General features: G+C 33.8%; 1 protein-coding gene and 2 long non-coding RNA genes across 9 annotated transcripts; 2 read left to right on the top strand and 1 right to left on the bottom strand.

Annotated features, from left to right (window-relative positions):
• Positions 996 to 3,370, bottom strand: LOC110262599. Its single transcript, XR_002347451.1, has 3 exons — positions 3,229 to 3,370; positions 2,875 to 3,014; positions 996 to 2,780 (listed from the first exon to the last, which is right to left on the bottom strand). It is a non-coding gene; the product is annotated as an uncharacterized LOC110262599 (long non-coding RNA).
• Positions 7,179 to 10,770, top strand: LOC107644402. 7 transcript variants are annotated; one of them, XR_002347450.1, is made up of 9 exons: positions 7,179 to 7,538; positions 7,657 to 7,725; positions 7,952 to 8,055; positions 8,133 to 8,370; positions 8,637 to 8,875; positions 9,017 to 9,052; positions 9,221 to 9,269; positions 10,102 to 10,295; positions 10,386 to 10,770. It is a non-coding gene; the product is annotated as an uncharacterized LOC107644402 (long non-coding RNA). The 7 variants fall into 7 exon arrangements; XR_002347447.1 differs by having other exon boundaries at positions 7,185 to 7,538; positions 8,637 to 8,710; positions 8,803 to 9,052; XR_002347448.1 differs by having other exon boundaries at positions 7,187 to 7,538; positions 8,637 to 8,710.
• Positions 11,889 to 16,653, top strand: LOC107644401 (bark storage protein A). Its single transcript, XM_016348244.2, has 5 exons — positions 11,889 to 12,267; positions 13,567 to 13,634; positions 13,718 to 13,873; positions 15,019 to 15,279; positions 16,156 to 16,653. The coding sequence occupies exons 1-5, from the start codon at positions 12,045 to 12,047 to the stop codon at positions 16,501 to 16,503; spliced, it is 1,056 nt and encodes a 351-aa protein (XP_016203730.1). The 5' UTR covers positions 11,889 to 12,044; the 3' UTR covers positions 16,504 to 16,653.

The following is a 17,091-nucleotide window of genomic DNA, read 5'->3' as shown; positions in this document are numbered from 1 at the left end:
CTCAGATTAAGTTGACCTTTGGAAGATTTCTATGGTTGCTGTTCCATGGCTTTCGGTCAAGATGAGGAAGTCAGAGGAAAAGTTTCTTCTCTAAGGATTAAGGTGAAAAAGTGATTCTGTGGATTGGTGAAGCTCAAGGCTCAAGGTGTTGACCTTGGAAGAAGAACCCAGCAACATGCAAGGAGATAAAAAGAGGTTTGCTGTTCATTCAGAAACCAAGGAGAGAAAACCAGAGTGTGAGAACAGTGTTCTGTTAAGAAGTTCCTCTACTTGGATAATGCTTTCTTTCAAAGAAGCATTCGGCCAATACTGAAGAACTGTATCTGAGGTTTGCAAATCTGGTTTTGCACATAGCAAAGAGGCTGTTGATGAAGTCAATCTCCTTCATATTTTACTGATTGTAATGTACTTTTCTAAGTTTATCTTTCTGTAATTTCTTGAGAGAAAAAGGCATTGTGAGAAAGCTCAAGTAAAAGCCATGAGTGGAAAAAGGCTGAGTGATACACTTGAGAGAAAAGCCTAGAGTTATCTTCAGATTTCTTTAGGTATGTCTATGTCTTGTATCTTGTACCTGTGAGGTATCCCTTTCTTAGTTGGGTTAGCACTAAGAGTGAATAGTTAGGTATTAGCATAGCCAATGTCAAGTTAGGTTAGAACTTGAGTGTGAAAGGATTGGGTCAATCCTGTGGAATTGGTGTATGTAATACTGTTAACTATAGTGAAAATTCTTCCACTGTTGTGGAGGAGACTGGACGTAGGTTGCATAGCGCAAGGCAACCGAACCAGGATACATGCTGGTGTTAGCTTTTCTCTTCTCTGCTGTGTTCTGTTTTCTGACATTCATGAGACAAAAATAAATTGTCTCATAAATTTCTGCTGCTGAGTTCAAACAGAATCAGAATTGTAAGATTGTTTAAAAGGGTCATAACAGCAACGTAAAAGGAAGGCATAGATTCAACCCCCTTCTCTAAGCCTACCACAACCTATATATATATATATGCTGCACAGTATTTTTTAGTAGATGTAATATTAGTCAACGGTCTTTTTTCTCTCTGTATCATCTCTCTAGCCTTGTCTAACGGTCAAATCTCTTCTTCCTAGCCGGCCTCATGACCGGACCGGGACCACTGGAAGACCCATCTGAACAGGAGCGAGATCTGCTATAGCGAAGTGTGAAGAAAGTGAGAAAAGAGACATAGAGTTCTCTGCACCGCGAGTACTGGTTCCAATATTAGAAGACTAGATAGAGCATGTTAAGGAAGGAACACAAAGCAAGTCATATGTAGAAATGGTTGCGGGCAAGGACCAAAATTTGGAAGATGACCCCCTGGAGTTTGAAAATGACGAAATGGAGAGTGACGAGGAGATAATCCCTGAATAAAAAAACAACAATGAAAATGATAATCCAGAGAATCAAAAGAAAAAAAAAATAGCAATGGAAACAACAAACCTGAATTCACAGTAGAAGATATGGGGAACGGTCTCTACAATATCATCATAAATGAAGAGGCAAAAAAGGAGCTATGGAAGCCATGGCGGAGGTCCCTTATCGTTAGACTCATGGAAAGGAAAATTGGCTATGTAGCCATGAAGAGCATGATAGAAAATATGTAGGGAAGACTAGGAAAACTTGAGTCATTGACTTGGGAAATGACTTTTATCTGGTTAAGTTCTATGCCCGGGAAGATCTTGATTATGCCCTTTTGGAAGGACTTTGGAAAATATACGATCATTACTTGGCTGTGAGATTATGGAAGCCAAATTTCAACCCCCTCATGACCACCACCGATAAATCACAGCATGGGTGAGACTTCTAGGACTCCTCATAGAGCTGTACAGTGAGAAAATACTAAGAAAAATTGGTGATCTAGTTGGAAAAACATGCAAAATCGACTATAACACTTCTCACCTATGCAGAAAAAAATTTGCTAGGCTATGTGTTGAGGTAGACCTAACTCAACCACTAATGGGGAGATATATGGTAAACGGCAAAGAGTACAGGGTAGAGTATGAAGGAATTTATCAAATCTGTTCAACATGTGGGAGAGCAGACCATGAATAAAAGAATTGCACCATTTGAAAAGAGAGAATCGAAAAAACTAAGAAAAACCAAAAGGATGACCAAAAAAATAGCAGACAAGAAGAGGAAAAAAGCAGAAACCAGGAGATGCTTCATGAGAAAAATCAGAAAAATGATCAAAGAAGTCAAAACAAGGGAAAGGCCATTCTAGAAGTGAATAGCGATAATTATGGACTATGGATGGTGGTCCAAAAGCATAGAAGAAATAGAAAAGAGATAGCCAAAGATGGAGCAGGCCCTAGCAACCCAAACAGAGAAAAAGAGCACAACACAACATCCAAAACTAGATTTAGCGTGCTTGAGACAGAGCAAACCAACACAGAGGAAGAAGATAAGAATGATACAAATAACAATGAGAACCTTGGAGCACAAAAAAGAAAACACAATGCCTGGAAAGCTGTCCAGAAAGCACAAATATCAAATGAGACAAACACTAGAGAATTCCTATCCAAGTCACACAACAAGCAAAACCAAGAAGGCAACACAACAGTAGCGGAGGCTTAGCCCCCAACCAAAAGAAAATAGGGAGAAACAACATACCAACAGAGAAAAAGTGAGCAATATTAGAAGTAATCATAGAGAAAACTGCACCGGCAAAGATGACGCCACCCCAACATTAGATTAGTACCATGAACAGGAAGACATGAATAACGAGCAACACCAAAATCCCCCTCAAATTAAGGAGGATAAACCACCAGACCTGGATAAACAGGGAGAAAATAGGAGTGAAGATATGGAAACCGACATGCAATACGATATAGAAAATCTTGTTAAGAATGTGGATTTTACCACACCTACCAGTAACAAGCTGAGGCAATCTGAAGCTGTTGATACGCAGCTGAATTAATCATCCTGCCAGTTTCTTAATGATTATTCCGGCTTGGAATGTAAAAGGTGCGGCAAGCTCAGGATTCAAGCGCACCTTAAGAAAGATCTACAAACAAAATAAACCAGATATTGTGATTCTTCTTGAAACAAAATTTAGTGGTGAAAGGGCTAAACTGTTATCTGAAATCTTGGTTTCAACAATTTGATTATTGAAGAGGCACATGGTTTCTCAGGAGGTATATGGATCTACTGGAATGATAATAGTATCACTATTACTCCCATAGAAACTGACCAACAGTACATACACACAAAAATTGAACCCCCTGAAAAAGAGGATTGGTTTATGACAGATGTGTACGCCAGCCCCCAACCCCAAAACAAAAGATCCCTGTGGACGAAACTGTTAAACATTGCCAATAGAACTCATAGCCCTTAGATTGTCACAGGGGATTTTAATGAGATAAAAGATGCCACAGAAGAAAAAGGGAGGTAGTACTAATGATAATAGAGCATGCAACCATTTTGCTAACTGGATCAATGACAGCGGTCTTATTGATCTAGGTTTCAGTGGAAGTAGATTCACCTAGAAGGGTCCACTTTGGAATGGTCGTGAGAGAGTCTTCAAGAGACTCTACCGTGCCCTCTCTAACTCAACTTGGAGACTTCTCCATCATGAGGCAGTGGTCAAGGTCTTGCTGAGAACTAACTCGAACCACCACCCTCTCCTCATTACGAAAAATGATTCTGGAAACCTTAACCACAAAAGACTTTTTAGATTTGAGTTAATATGGACACACCACCCAGAGTTCGATTCTTTCCTAACATAAAAATGGAACAACAACATCAAGAATAGCCTCTTGAGCACTCTCCCTAATATTAGACAATAACTGGTCACTTGGAATAAAGAAGTTTTTAGCAATATATTTAAAGTTAAGAGGAGGATCATGAACAGATTGGAAGGCATACAAAGATGCACTAACTATGGCCAAAACCGTTTTCTGGACTAGCTCGAAGTCAACCTTAATAAGGAGCCCAATGAAATTCTTGACAAAGAAGAAACGTTCTGGCTTCAGAAATTCAAAGAATAATGGATAGTTGAGGGAGATAGAAACACCTGGTTCTATCACACCAAAATTGTCATAAGAAGGAGGGAGAACAAAATCTTAAAGCGGAGGAACCTAAATGATAAATGGATAGAGGATGAACAAAGCTTAAAAAACTACGTAACCAGTTTCTTCCAAAATCTTTATAAAGAAGATGTAAGCAACTGTTCTTTGGTTTTTGAGTCCATTACTATACCTAACTTGGATCCCCTTTTTGGCAGGCATATGGAAGCCCTTCCCATAATCACAGAAATAAAAAAAGAACTTTTTAGCATTGGGTCCACCAAAGCTCCCGGAGAAGATGGCTTTTCAGTAGCCTTTTTCAAACATAACTGGAATTTCATGAAGAATAAGATTGTGGAGTTCACATAAATCTATTAGGTAGAACCCACTACCATAAAAGAAACCAATGTAACTCTCCTAGCTCTCATACCCAAAACACATCACCCAGAGTTCATAAATCAATTTAGACCCATCGCACTCTGCAATGTGAAATATAAGATACTTTCTAAAGTTATTGTTCAGAGAATCAAATCCCTCTTGAATGATAGAATATCCCCTCACCAATCTAGTTTCATACCGGGACAGAAGATCCATGACAACATCATCATAGCTAAAGAAGTGATGCATTCGATGAGGAGGATGAGAGGGAAAAAATGATACATGGTGACAAAAATCTACTTTGAGAAAGCTTATGATAGGATCAATTGGAACTTCATTCAACAGACTCAAAGAATTTGGAATTCCTAACAAACTCAGCAGCATAATAATGGAAGGAGTGAGATCAGTTAATTACAATGTGCTTTGGAATGGGGACAAAACTAAGACCTTTTATCCAACAAGAGGATTAAGGCAATGGGATCTATTATCCGCATACCTCTTCGTCATCTGTATGGATAAACTCTCTCAGTACATTTAATAGGGAGTAAATGAGGGATTTTGGTCCCCGTTTATATTTAGAAAAAGTGGTATTAACATATCTCGTTTAATATTTGTTGACGATTTGTTACTTTTTGTAGAAGCAACAACTGAACAAATAGAGAACATCAAAGAAACCATAGAAATATTTTGCAAAGCAGGGAGCTTGAAAATCAACACAGCAAAATCTTCTATAGTTTTTTCAAAAAATACTAATCCAACCACCAGAAGAAATATTTTAAATCAGACAGAGTTCAAAGAAATCAAAACACTTGGAAAATACCTTGAAGCCATGTTAAACAACAAGAGGAAGGGAAAGAAAAATTTCAAAACAATGTTAAAAAGAGTGCAAGGAAAATTAAAAAGGTGGAAGAGAAAATGCCTCTCCATAGCTAGGCGGATAACCCTTGCACAATCTGTCATCAGCCCGAGTGTAAATTTTGATATGCAACATGAAAAAGTACACAAGTCGGTGTGCAATAAAATCGAAAAACTACAAAAAAAAAAAACTCCGTGTGGGGAGACACAAACAACAAAAGAGATCTTCATGCAGTGAATTGGAAAATGTTGTGCCTTCCAAAAAATGAAGGAGGGCTAGGGTTTAGAAAACTGGAACTTATGAATGAGGATTTTTTGCTAAAGATCATTTGGCAGCTACAAGAACAACCTGCTACAAGAACAACCTAATACTCTATGGGCAAAAATTTTGCTTTAGAAATACAATAACAGCATCAATAACAGTATCACAACTTAACAAATTACCAGAAAGTCAGATTCTGACCTATGGAAAGAACTAATGAAGACCTAGCCAACTTTTCTGAAGCACTCAATTTCTTTCATTTGAGATGGGAGCTCAACTTTCTTCTAGACAGATAATTGGGTGGAAGGCGGAGGGAATCTGGAAAATTTTGCAACCCACACCAATTTAGACATTCACAACAAAGTAGAAGAATAGGGAAACGATACTAGAGGATGGAATTTAATCAAATTGAGCAGTGCTTTGCTTGATGAGGCAGTGCAGAAAATCATAGCTCAACCACCTTCAAGAAGCAACGGCAAAGAAGACAGGAGGGGATGGAAGCTATCAGAGGACGATGACTTTTCTGTAGTAGCGACATACAGAGCCCTAGCAAACTAGACAACCTCTTTAAAAACCATATGGACAACTATATAGAGCTGGAAGGGTCGCCAAAAGGCGAAACTCCTAATCTAGAAATTGGTGCATGATTGGGTATTCACAAATCAGAGAAGGAGTAGAATATTTAGGGAAAGCGGAAATTGCCCCTTCTGCAAACACCAAATGAAGAGTGTGATCCATACCTTTAGGGATTGCGTGAAAGCTGCCACTATATGGAATCAACTCATTGACCCGAATGCAATGTAGAGCTTCTTCACGATAAATTGGGACCAATGACTGGAGCTAAACCTCAGAATTCGATTGAGCAAACATGAAACCCAAGAATAGATAAACTACTTCATCGTCACTTGCTAAAAGCTATGGGATTGGAGAAACAGGGAAGTTCATGAACAAGGGTACACTAGGCCGCCTACTCCCCATCGTAAAATTGAGAAGAAAGCGAAGGAAATTCGAGAGGCTTTTGATAGGAGAATGAAGAAGATAATTATCAACCAAAAGGAGAAAAGGCAAATTAAATAGAACCCACCTCCTTAGGGCTGAATAACTCTAAATACAGATGGGTCTAGACAAAATAACAAAGTTGGATGTGGTGGAATTCTAAGAAATGAAATTGGCAAATGGGTAGGAGGATTCTCATACTACATAAGAGATTGTACAACATACAGAGCAGAATTGTGGAGAATAGACCAAGGATTGAAGATTACTTGGACTTTGGGACTAAAGAATATTATTGTGGAATGTGATTCTAAAGCAGTCATAGCCACCCTCAACAGCAACAAAAACCTGGCAAATCACCCAAATGCACTAATTAGAAACATTCACAGTTGGAGAGAAAAGGAGTGGAACATATATTTTGTAAATATATACGAAGAAAGCAACAGATGTGCTAATTGTTTAGCGCGTAAAAGTCTATCCTTAGAATTGGGGTTACACTTTTGGAATACACCTTCTCGGGAGGTTGTTTACATCCTTTTTTATGATGAAAAATAGGTCTCTTTACCCCAAATAGTTTGTAATTAGGTCTCTCTTGGACTCTTAGCCCCGTTTTAACACTACAATATTTCTGCTTGTTTATAGAATTTTTTTTGTGGAAGTTTTAAAAAACCTCCATAACATATTTTATTTATGGAAAAATATCAAACCCCATTAATTCATGCTAGTTTAAATTTCTAAGCCTAATTGTCCAAACAAATAGCCAGTCTCTAACCTACTTGTCCAAAAAAATTAGAAGAGGAAGAAGAGTGAGAATGAAACCCTAGATCTACGCCACCGTATTCATCTCTTTGCCATTGTCACCATCAAGCTCACCATAGCGTCTGAGATCAGAGGGAGAGTAATCGACGACGCCCGCGACGCCATACTTGCCGACATCAGCAAGTTTCCATCCTCAACTCCACTTTCTCATGGAAGGAGTCAGATCGAGCCGCCGCCAATTGCGCCACTCACACGCTCGCCGATCTTGCCAAAAACGGTAAATCCTCCGTTCCTCTTCCTCGATCTCTTAGCGTGTTGCTCCCTTCATTTCGGTTTTTGCAAATTCGGTCGTGCATGTCTCTTGGTATAAATTCTTCGGTGGTTGTGTCTTGTAGAGGAAGTGGTGAATGTGATTATTGAAGGAGGAGCTATTCCTTTGGCACGTCTTCTGAGGTCACGACACGGTAACTTTTGAGATCTCCTTCTGCGTTCTTTTGTGCATTCCTATGGAGGTTTCTTTTTTGTTAATTTTGTGATTTCCTCCATATTAGTTTAGTTTGATTGATTACTTCTCTGATTTTGGATTTGGCTTGTTACTTTTGCGTATTTTTTAGTAACTTGATGGCGATACAATTAGTGTAGATATTTTTGCTTACTGATTTTGTGATGAAATTTTCGTTATAATGCAAGGAAGGAATTAGTTCAGACACTATTGAAATTTTGGGAAAACAAAGCAAATGTGTGATAACATGATCAAGTGGAGGAAGGAATTCAGTTTAGAAACTATTGTAGAGGTATTGCTTTGAATTCGTTAATATGTCATATTATCATGATTAATTGTTAGTTTGAGTTAGGGTGTGTTGTTGTATAGGACTTTGATTTCAAGAAAATCAATGAAGTGATAATCCTTCTTTGAGCCTGCTAGAAATATGGAAGCATTTTTCATTGACAGCAGGGTTTATGCATCAGTTTGAAAGTGAAAATGGATGAGATTCAAAAACAGAAACATGAATCTGAAAAGAAAGTAGGATTAGGAATGTGAGGTTTGCTGTGGTTCGCAACACCCTCGTGTGATGGTCCCCAACTTCCTCCCCCTTGAAGAATGCAAGGTTAGGTTCTCTTTTCAGATTCTCTTGTTCGCTTCTTCCCTTCCCTTCCCTTGATTTATTCCATTGTCAAAAGCTGGAATTCATACACAAGAGTAGTAGCACTATTGGCTATAGACCCAATGTCTGCTCAACCACTCTCTCCCATCTCATTCCCACCAACTCTTACCACTTCCTCATTCCCTTCATTCCCATCTGAGATACTCTCTTTTTTTTTTATCATCTTTCCCTCTATTGAAATTTTCAACCTCAATCAAATTTCTTCACAGAAAGGTTGAAAGACAAGCTAAAGGAGTTTTTTAACTGTCAATACGAGCTCTTTATTATTCACCACTCTAATCAGGTTACTACTCTATCTTAAGGACTATCAATTGCTTGTTGGTTGTTACTACTTTTACAATCTTTACTTTATTGTATTTATGAATCATCAAATAGTTGAAGCAGAGGTACAAGCATTGGGTGGCATAGTGATGATAACAGACCCTACCTCAAACAGTGGCACTTTGCAGTCATGATTCCACTTTTCACTACTCCTCTCTTTTATTGAATTTTATTTAATACTGTTGCTGACAATTTTGGTTCATCAAAGGTGCTGTGCTATTTAAATAATTATGGCAAGAATTTTAATGGTGGACTCTTTCATTTCCAGGATAGCCAGCCAATGTCAATTATGCCAATGACTGGAGTGAGTTTATACTCTTTCACTATTACTACTTGTTTTTTCTTTTCTGGTCAAATGGTTTCTACTGCTAAATAAGGAGAGTGATTTCTCAAATTTTCATTATTGAAATGATTCAATGTAAGAGGAATTTTTGTTTTTTAATTTATTTTATCCTTTTTTATCTTTTAATAGGATGTTCTGATGTACTGCTGACCAGCGTAACATTCATTCTGTTGATGAGGTATATTCAATTGTGCTCCTTTCTTGCATGTCCTTACTTACTTGGCCTTGTACATAATCAGTTGTTTTATTTCAATTTAAATCTCCTTCTCTCGGACTTCGTGTCCTCAAAAGAAAAAGGATAAAAGATAAAATAGAAAATCATAACTATCATCTTTGATAGTTACCTGATGGGAAACCATATTAATTCTCGAAAATAGTACTTACTTTAGGGTACCATTCTAAAGATTCCATAATGCTGAAATGAATTAGTCAAAGATGTATCTGGTGCTTTCACTTATTTATGTCAAAATATTATTTTGGTGAATTGGTCATATGAACTCATTTGATCTTCTTTACAATTTGTGTATAGTAGAATGGCATATGAGAACAAGAATGGATTACATTTTTCAGTGCTTTTACATTGAATTAAAAATTAAAAATCTTTGAATATGTAAACTTGATTGCACTTATTGGTGTGTACCTTGTAGAAGCTAAACTCGGTGATGATCAATTGATTGTGCTCACAAGAACTTTGATGCTTGTTTAAGAAAAAGAACCTTAGTTGGTGAGATTTGATTGGTATTTTAAAAAAAAGGACTTAATACTTCATTGATAGAGAGAAACCAAGTTATGCAGAGTAAACTTATGTTGTAAGAATTTGTGTGGCAAAATCATGAAAGAACGTAAGTCCCCAGTATGCTACATGTACATGTTTTGAGCTTCATTCCAAGGGGTGGGTACTGAAATTTCAACAATAAGATTAGTATTCTGTATTGTTTTATCTTGTTATTTTCTATTCTTATTGTTGAAAAGTTAGAGTTGTTTATCTAACATTGAATGCCATATTTCAGAAACTAGTTAAACCTATGAGGATTGAGCGCTAAGCCGTTGTAAACTTCTCAGCTTGCTGTGACACACGTTTTCTGTGTAATACCATCAAAAAGTGTGCTGAAATGAAGGGGATTGTAAGAGTTTTATGGCTAATTTAGTCTTTATTTAAGCATGTTCCTTCCAATGATGGTAACAAAGATGAAGGTATCATCAGGTGAGTGTTATCTAATAATGACATTAGTTTGCGGTTGAAAAAATTTGAAGTCCTCATTCATATATGTTATTATTGTGGTGTTCTTTTCAGGGAGCTATTTATAGACTTCTATGAAACTTCAAAACAAAGGAAGCCTCAACAAACTATAATTTTCAGGTATTGGATTGGTTAATTGAGGACTCATACATTGGATTAGTCCTAATGATGATTTACAAAATAGAATTTGATTCTATTTCTCTTACCGAGTGTAATGGTGTAGTAAACTAGCAAAAGCTGTATATAACTAAATTGATTCAGCATGAGTTTGATTTTGTTTTCATAGTTATATGAATTTAGGGTTGCAAATATTGAAAATACTTGCATAATTGTGCAAGTGTGAGTTCCATGATTCTCCAGATACATTCTCTGCTTCAGTTCATGAATATAAAATGCTCCCTAAAGATCTTTTAGGATTGCATTCATATTTTTATTTTGAGACTTTTATGTAATTAGATTATATTGAAATATTGAAGTGGTTTTATTTACTTTTTAAAGAAAAACAATAATAGTTATGTAAAACAATATCATATGTAATTATGTTTGGAATTATTGACATTGAAAATTTTTTTTATATATAGAGTTATGTCTTATATTGAGGAATTGTGTTATAAAAGATTTAGTTTTTAAATTTTGATATTAAAAAATAAAATTTTAATTTGAGAATATGTAAATAAGATGAGATTAATGAATTATTTAAAATTAAAAATAAATAAATAATTACAGAATTTGTGGAGGTTTTAAACTGTCATAAAAGTGATTTAAAACCGCCACAAAAGTCTAATATAAAACCCCGCTAAACATACACAAAACCCCTACTGAATAAATTGTGGAGGTTTTTAAAAACCCCCACAAAAAACCTCGTAGCACCTCAAATTTTGGGGGTTTTAGAAACCCCACAAATCATTTGGTGGGGGTTATAAACCTCTACAAATAAGAGAAAAAACTGACACAAATAAACAAAAACCTTATAGTGTAACATTAATGATTAACAGATGGTCAAAATCAATAAATTCTACAGGCATTCTAGCATTCATCATATACAAATGATTTGAATGGACACTAGCTAGTTAGAGGTCAACTTCTATCACCGTGAAGGAATGGACAATGGAGAGATACAATTCAAATTGTTCACCACGTCATCATTATCAAGTCTTCTCCATTAGGCTGGAGTATTGATAAACCTTGATTAGGACATAGCTTGGGGCGAAAGAAATGATAATACATTATATTTTATTTTTAAAAGATTTGATGATTGGTCTTTGGAAGCTATTGGCTTGCTCCTGTTTTCAAATATAGCCAGTGGAATTAAGGACACAACGTAACTAATTAAATTGAAAATATTCCCATTTTTTTCCATAACCAAAGGCCACGAAGTAGTCATAGGTTTATATGTATATATATACGTGGACACGTGATCAAGTTGTATACTTCTTCTTATACTATATATGCATGAGATAAAATAAACTGACATTATTAAAATATTATTATTAGAATTGTTAGTAGTTGAGAGTGAAGTTAATAATTAATAAATGAATATTTATAAGGTTAGTTGATAATATCTTATATTTATGAGATTTGTAGTTACATTATATTTATTTGCTATATTTTCAAAATATATATAGTTAGTTAAAGACAACTAGGTATCTATAAGGTCATCCATATATAAGGTTTGGGGTTACTAGGATTATTAGGAGAAGTTGAATTAGAAAAATGGGGTTATTAGGGTTACTATGTGGTGTTGTGGTATTGGGAAGAATGATGATCTGTGTGTATGGTTCAGTTATTCCAGAAGCTACATGGAAAGAAATAATGAAAGTGAATAAGGAAGGGACATATATTGGTATAGTGGTGCCAAATGCCTTTGAGCTCAAACCTCTTCTTCAATCACCTAGCTTTGTGCCTCATCACAAGTTTCCTAACCTTGATTTTGCCGGTAACATTTTATAAACTCTTGTTACATTATTTGATATTATTATATGAATTTAATTATTATGTACTGATAATATAAAATATTTTATAAAATCATCTAATTATATCCGTTTTTTTAAATGAATATTTACACAATTATGTAAACTAACATGTACGCATCAAAATTAATTCTACTTAATATTGTTATGTGTGCTTTTTAACTATTTTCTTCCTCTTTCTTGTTCATGCAAAATTAAAAGCTGGTTATTGTTCTTGGGAAGTTGGTCTTTTTTCATAAGTAAATCTTTAATCTCGTCACTCGTTCGTCACTAAAAGTAATACCTCAGGATCGAAAAGTAAAGAAAAAATTGTTCATCATCATCAGAGAAATTTGTCTCTAGTTAATTTTTTTTTTACTGGATAAGTTTATTTGCCCTTCACTAATTGATCAAACAAATGATATATTTGTTCTCTTCATACATGTATGAATTTTGTACCATATATGACTAACTTGTTATTCTTTTTCGAATGGTGGGAGTCAAATTTATTGTGAGGCACATGTTTTTCTTTTTTCAAATTATATTTTTATTACACATACATTTTTTAACATATTTTGTACGATGTGACTAATATTGTATTATATTTATACCTACATAATTTGGCTCAATTTTATGGAAATGGATCCTATATGTGCGCTTTTCATCGATATGGAATCAAGGAGGGTTAGACTTGTATGTGGGGCAGATTTTTGGCAGCTTTTGGGAGAAGAACTCGGACCGTCTGAGTTCTTCGTTAGTGAATTTCTCTCTCCGAAAACGCATAGTCCGATTTGGGATGGTGGAGAAAAAAAATTTTGGTGCATATAAATCGGATCCTCCGATATGCTTGAGTTGGAAGATGAACTCGAACGGTCCGAGTTGCATGTTGAGAGTGTGAGTTGATGAAGATTGAAGTCGGACTGTCCGTTTTGACTAGAGATGGCAATCTTCTTCATGAACCGGGATATGAAAACGCTGGAACTCGGAGGATCCGAGTAGTGAGACCCCTGACACCACACCCTTGTGAAGACCCTCCCTACCCCATAATGCTGTCCAACTCCACTCGAGCTCCAATAACAAAAATAAAAAGCGACATAATTTTAGTATTTGAATTAAATAAATCATATTCGTATCTAAATATATAAAAATTGGCCCATTAATAATTATAAATTAGATAAACACTGATTATGTATGGTTGTTAATTTAATTTTTATATGTGCCCGTACAGTGATAATAATAATAATAATAATAATAATAATAATAATAATAATAATATAACAATGCAGGAAAGCGTTTTCGCATTGGTGAATTGGAAAAGAAGAGGGTTGTAGTTGTTATGTCAGGTTTGAGCATGGTAAGCTTCGGTTTAACTTTTGATTTATATTTCCATTTTTTTTAAATTGTTTGTCTAAGTTTTTTTAATTTCTTCTTATGTAGCTTAATTCCGGGCTTTCAACTCAATTGTTGCTTACTCTCTTCAATGTAGAAGGAGTTCTTCATTATGGAATTGCAGGGAATTTAAATCCAAATCTCCAGATTGGAGATGTTACTATTCCTAAGTATTGGGCCCACACAGGACTTTGGAATTGGCAGGTAGACTTATAACTTATATTACATAATTGAATAATTATATATATAATCTCTTAATCCTTTTCCTAATTAATAACTATTCTACTAATTTATCTACAAATAATAAGTAAATGAGACGTACAAAACATTAAGATATATTTAATATTTTTGGAACAAAATAATTAATCAAGATTTTCCTTGTTTATTAATTAGTAATTAGAGTGATATATGAATATATCATTATTGTATTTAATTTCTTTTTCAACTGGATTGGTAATTATGGGGACTAGATCTTTTGAATTTTTTTCTCAATTATTAACTTTGTCAAGTTTGATTTATAATTTATTATCACACAGTCTTTAAGAGAAATAAAGAAAAATGTGAGAGAAAATTTTGTATGAAAAAGTCACACTTGAGACTTGACAGTATCTAAAAGAAAATTGTCTCAAGTAAAGATAAACATTTTCATGCTATTATCTGGATGTCTAAATAATTAATAAAAGAATATTATATATTTATGAACCATAATTACTTTATTCAACATGCTTAAAGTTAATCATCACATGATAAATAAATTGCTCTAAAAGCTTATTATCACAATATTTTTTCTTTATAAAATTTAGTAGGGACTCTATTTATTATCCATAACACCATCAATTTAGTCCTAGTCAGTTGTATGTTACTATAGTCACCATTATTCAATAGTCAGAGCAATAGAAAAGTTCTAACTTAGAACTGAAAGCCACGTAAACCAGCCAAAACTATAGTTTATAGTGTAATAAATGAGAACTCTCGGAGACAAGTAAGTTTTAGTATTTTTTATTATTATTTAGTAAACACAAATATTAAATTATAAATAAATAATAAATTTTATTAATTTATATGTATAAATTTTAATAAATATAAATATAAATTATATATTGTTTTGTATAAAATTATTGTATAAATATATATATATATCTAAAAATGTGAATACAACTTATATTAATTTATGTGTGCAAAATTTTAATAAATATATGTGTAAATTATATGTCTTTTGTGTATATAATTTCTGTAAATATAAATGTAAATTATTGTTAGTAAAAATGATAATATTTATTAGCTATATAACATTGTTCGTAATAAATTTGATGTAACTACTAATAATCTACTATGATATAATTGAGCAGAGGTTTGGAGATGGTCCTAATGATGAACTAGCTTTGGAAGTCAATGGTGATTACAGTAGAAAATATGGTTATCTTAAATTTTCCAATTACAATAACTACACAAAAGATTCCAATTATTCTAAGCCAGTGAGGAATCTTCTAAACAATGTATGGTATCAAGCAGAGGAAATTTTCCCAGTGAATGGTGTTCCTGAAGTTAGGCAGCATGCTTTCTGGGTTCCAGTTCACAAGAAATACTATCAAATTGCAAAGAAGCTTAAGGTAAAATATAATTTCAAACCCAATTTCACCTTGTAGGAAAATGTAGAATTTTTTTTTTTTTGCTTAAATTATTCTAGACATGCCTATAATTTTATTTAACTTTTAGTTAGCTATTTCTAGTTTTTTTTTTTTATAGGAGACTCGAACCTGCAATCTCTTAATTGAATATGGGGAGACTATGCCATTTGAGCTATTACTCATTGGCTAACTATTTCTAGTTTAAAAGTGTGTAATGATGTCTTTGTATTGTATACATATTTTTTAACCTAATCTCTATAGTACAAATTATTAGAGTATTATTAGAGTTGTTAGTAGTTAGAAATATGGCGGTTGATAATTTTAGATTTATCTAATAGTTAATTATGTGTCTATAAATAACTTTGTATTGTCTTATTATTATGAATATACAATCCATTTTCTTAGTCCCTTCTCATGAGTTCTAACATAAACATTGCTAATCACATTTATATAGATTAAAAATTTTGTATTTAAAACCTCTGTATTGGATGATAAAATTTGTAGGTTTTCTAAAAAAAATATGTACAATATAGGATTTAAATTAGAAGGACTTTTTTAAAAAATGTTTGTATAATGTCAAGATAGTTAGAAATAATTAAAGTTATAGGAATTTGATTGAAAAATTCTACATAATATAAAATTTAATCACAAGATTTTAAATTAATAGAATGTAATTAAAAATTTATTGAGATAACAACTATCTCTAAAATAGTTAATTAAATTTGATTACTGATATATCAACCTAACTATAGGCCTAAATTTATTATTATAGAACCCAAAATAAAAAAACTAAACTTTTCCTCAAATTTTAATCTCTAATTTTGTGTAACTGATTGCTTTGTTTATGATTCACTACAGAATGTTAAATTGAGTGGCTGTGTGAACACAACAACATGCTTGCCAAGAAATCCAAGTGTGGTGAGAGTGAAGAAAGGGATTACTGCCAATGTGTTTGTTGACAACCAAGCTTATAGAGAATTCTTGAACTCCAAATTTGGTGCCACCCCAGTGGACATGGAAACCGCCGCAGTTGCTTTAGTTTGTTTTCAGCAGAGAATACCTTTCATTGCCATTAGAGCACTATCCGATTTAGCTGGTGGCGGTTCTGCATTGTCCAATGAAGCATCTTTGTTCACCTCTTTAGCTTCCCAAAATGCATTTCATGTTCTTCTCTCATTCATCTCCCTATTGAAAATTAATTCTTAGCTTTGGCTTCCTTTGTTTTTTTTAATTGTTGAATTAGCTTTTCAATTAATCAAAAAGTGTAACCCCTAGTTATTCTCAACGGCTATGGGATTTTAGTATATTATTGTTTAACTTTCTCTTAATAATCTAAAATCAAATCACTCTTGTTTAGCTTGCTGGTGAAGGGAATTGTTTGGTTCTTTATAATAATAATAAGAATAATATACGGTGATTAATTAATTTCTTTCCTTTAAATATTTCTGAATTAAAAAATTGAATAAATATCTAAATTAACCTTCAAAAAATTTTAGATCCAACATTTAGATTCTTATATGTTTTAAAAGAGCAATGCTAGGGGGCAGCAACATTTGTGATTAGTAGCCATTAACTAGCCATCAATGATGATTTGATGGTGTGAGATTTCATCCAATGGCTCACCTTTTTCTACTGGTTACATGCTGGCCAAAATACAATAAAATTGCTGGCCTCTAGACTTTTCCTTTTTAAAAATCTTTAAAAATTACTCTCGTCGAACATATTAGTCCCATTATTATTTTAAAAGTGGACTAATTTATCTTATAATAATATTTTTGAGACATAATTATTTTA

Source organism: Arachis ipaensis, chromosome B05, assembly GCF_000816755.2.
Source record: "Arachis ipaensis cultivar K30076 chromosome B05, Araip1.1, whole genome shotgun sequence".
Lineage (NCBI taxonomy): Eukaryota > Viridiplantae > Streptophyta > Magnoliopsida > Fabales > Fabaceae > Arachis > Arachis ipaensis.
Note: the sequence above shows the minus strand (reverse complement) of the source record. Positions and strands in the feature narration are given on the sequence as shown.

Excerpts from the sequence above, each read along its gene's own strand:
- LOC107644401 (XM_016348244.2), top strand. The coding sequence starts at position 12,045 with ATGGGGTTATTAGGGTTACTATGTGGTGTTGTGGTATTGGGAAGAATG. Across the intron at positions 12,268-13,566 it reads TCCTAACCTTGATTTTGCCG|GAAAGCGTTTTCGCATTGGT; the intron begins GTAACATTTTAT and ends ATAACAATGCAG. Across the intron at positions 13,874-15,018 it reads CAGGACTTTGGAATTGGCAG|AGGTTTGGAGATGGTCCTAA; the intron begins GTAGACTTATAA and ends ATAATTGAGCAG.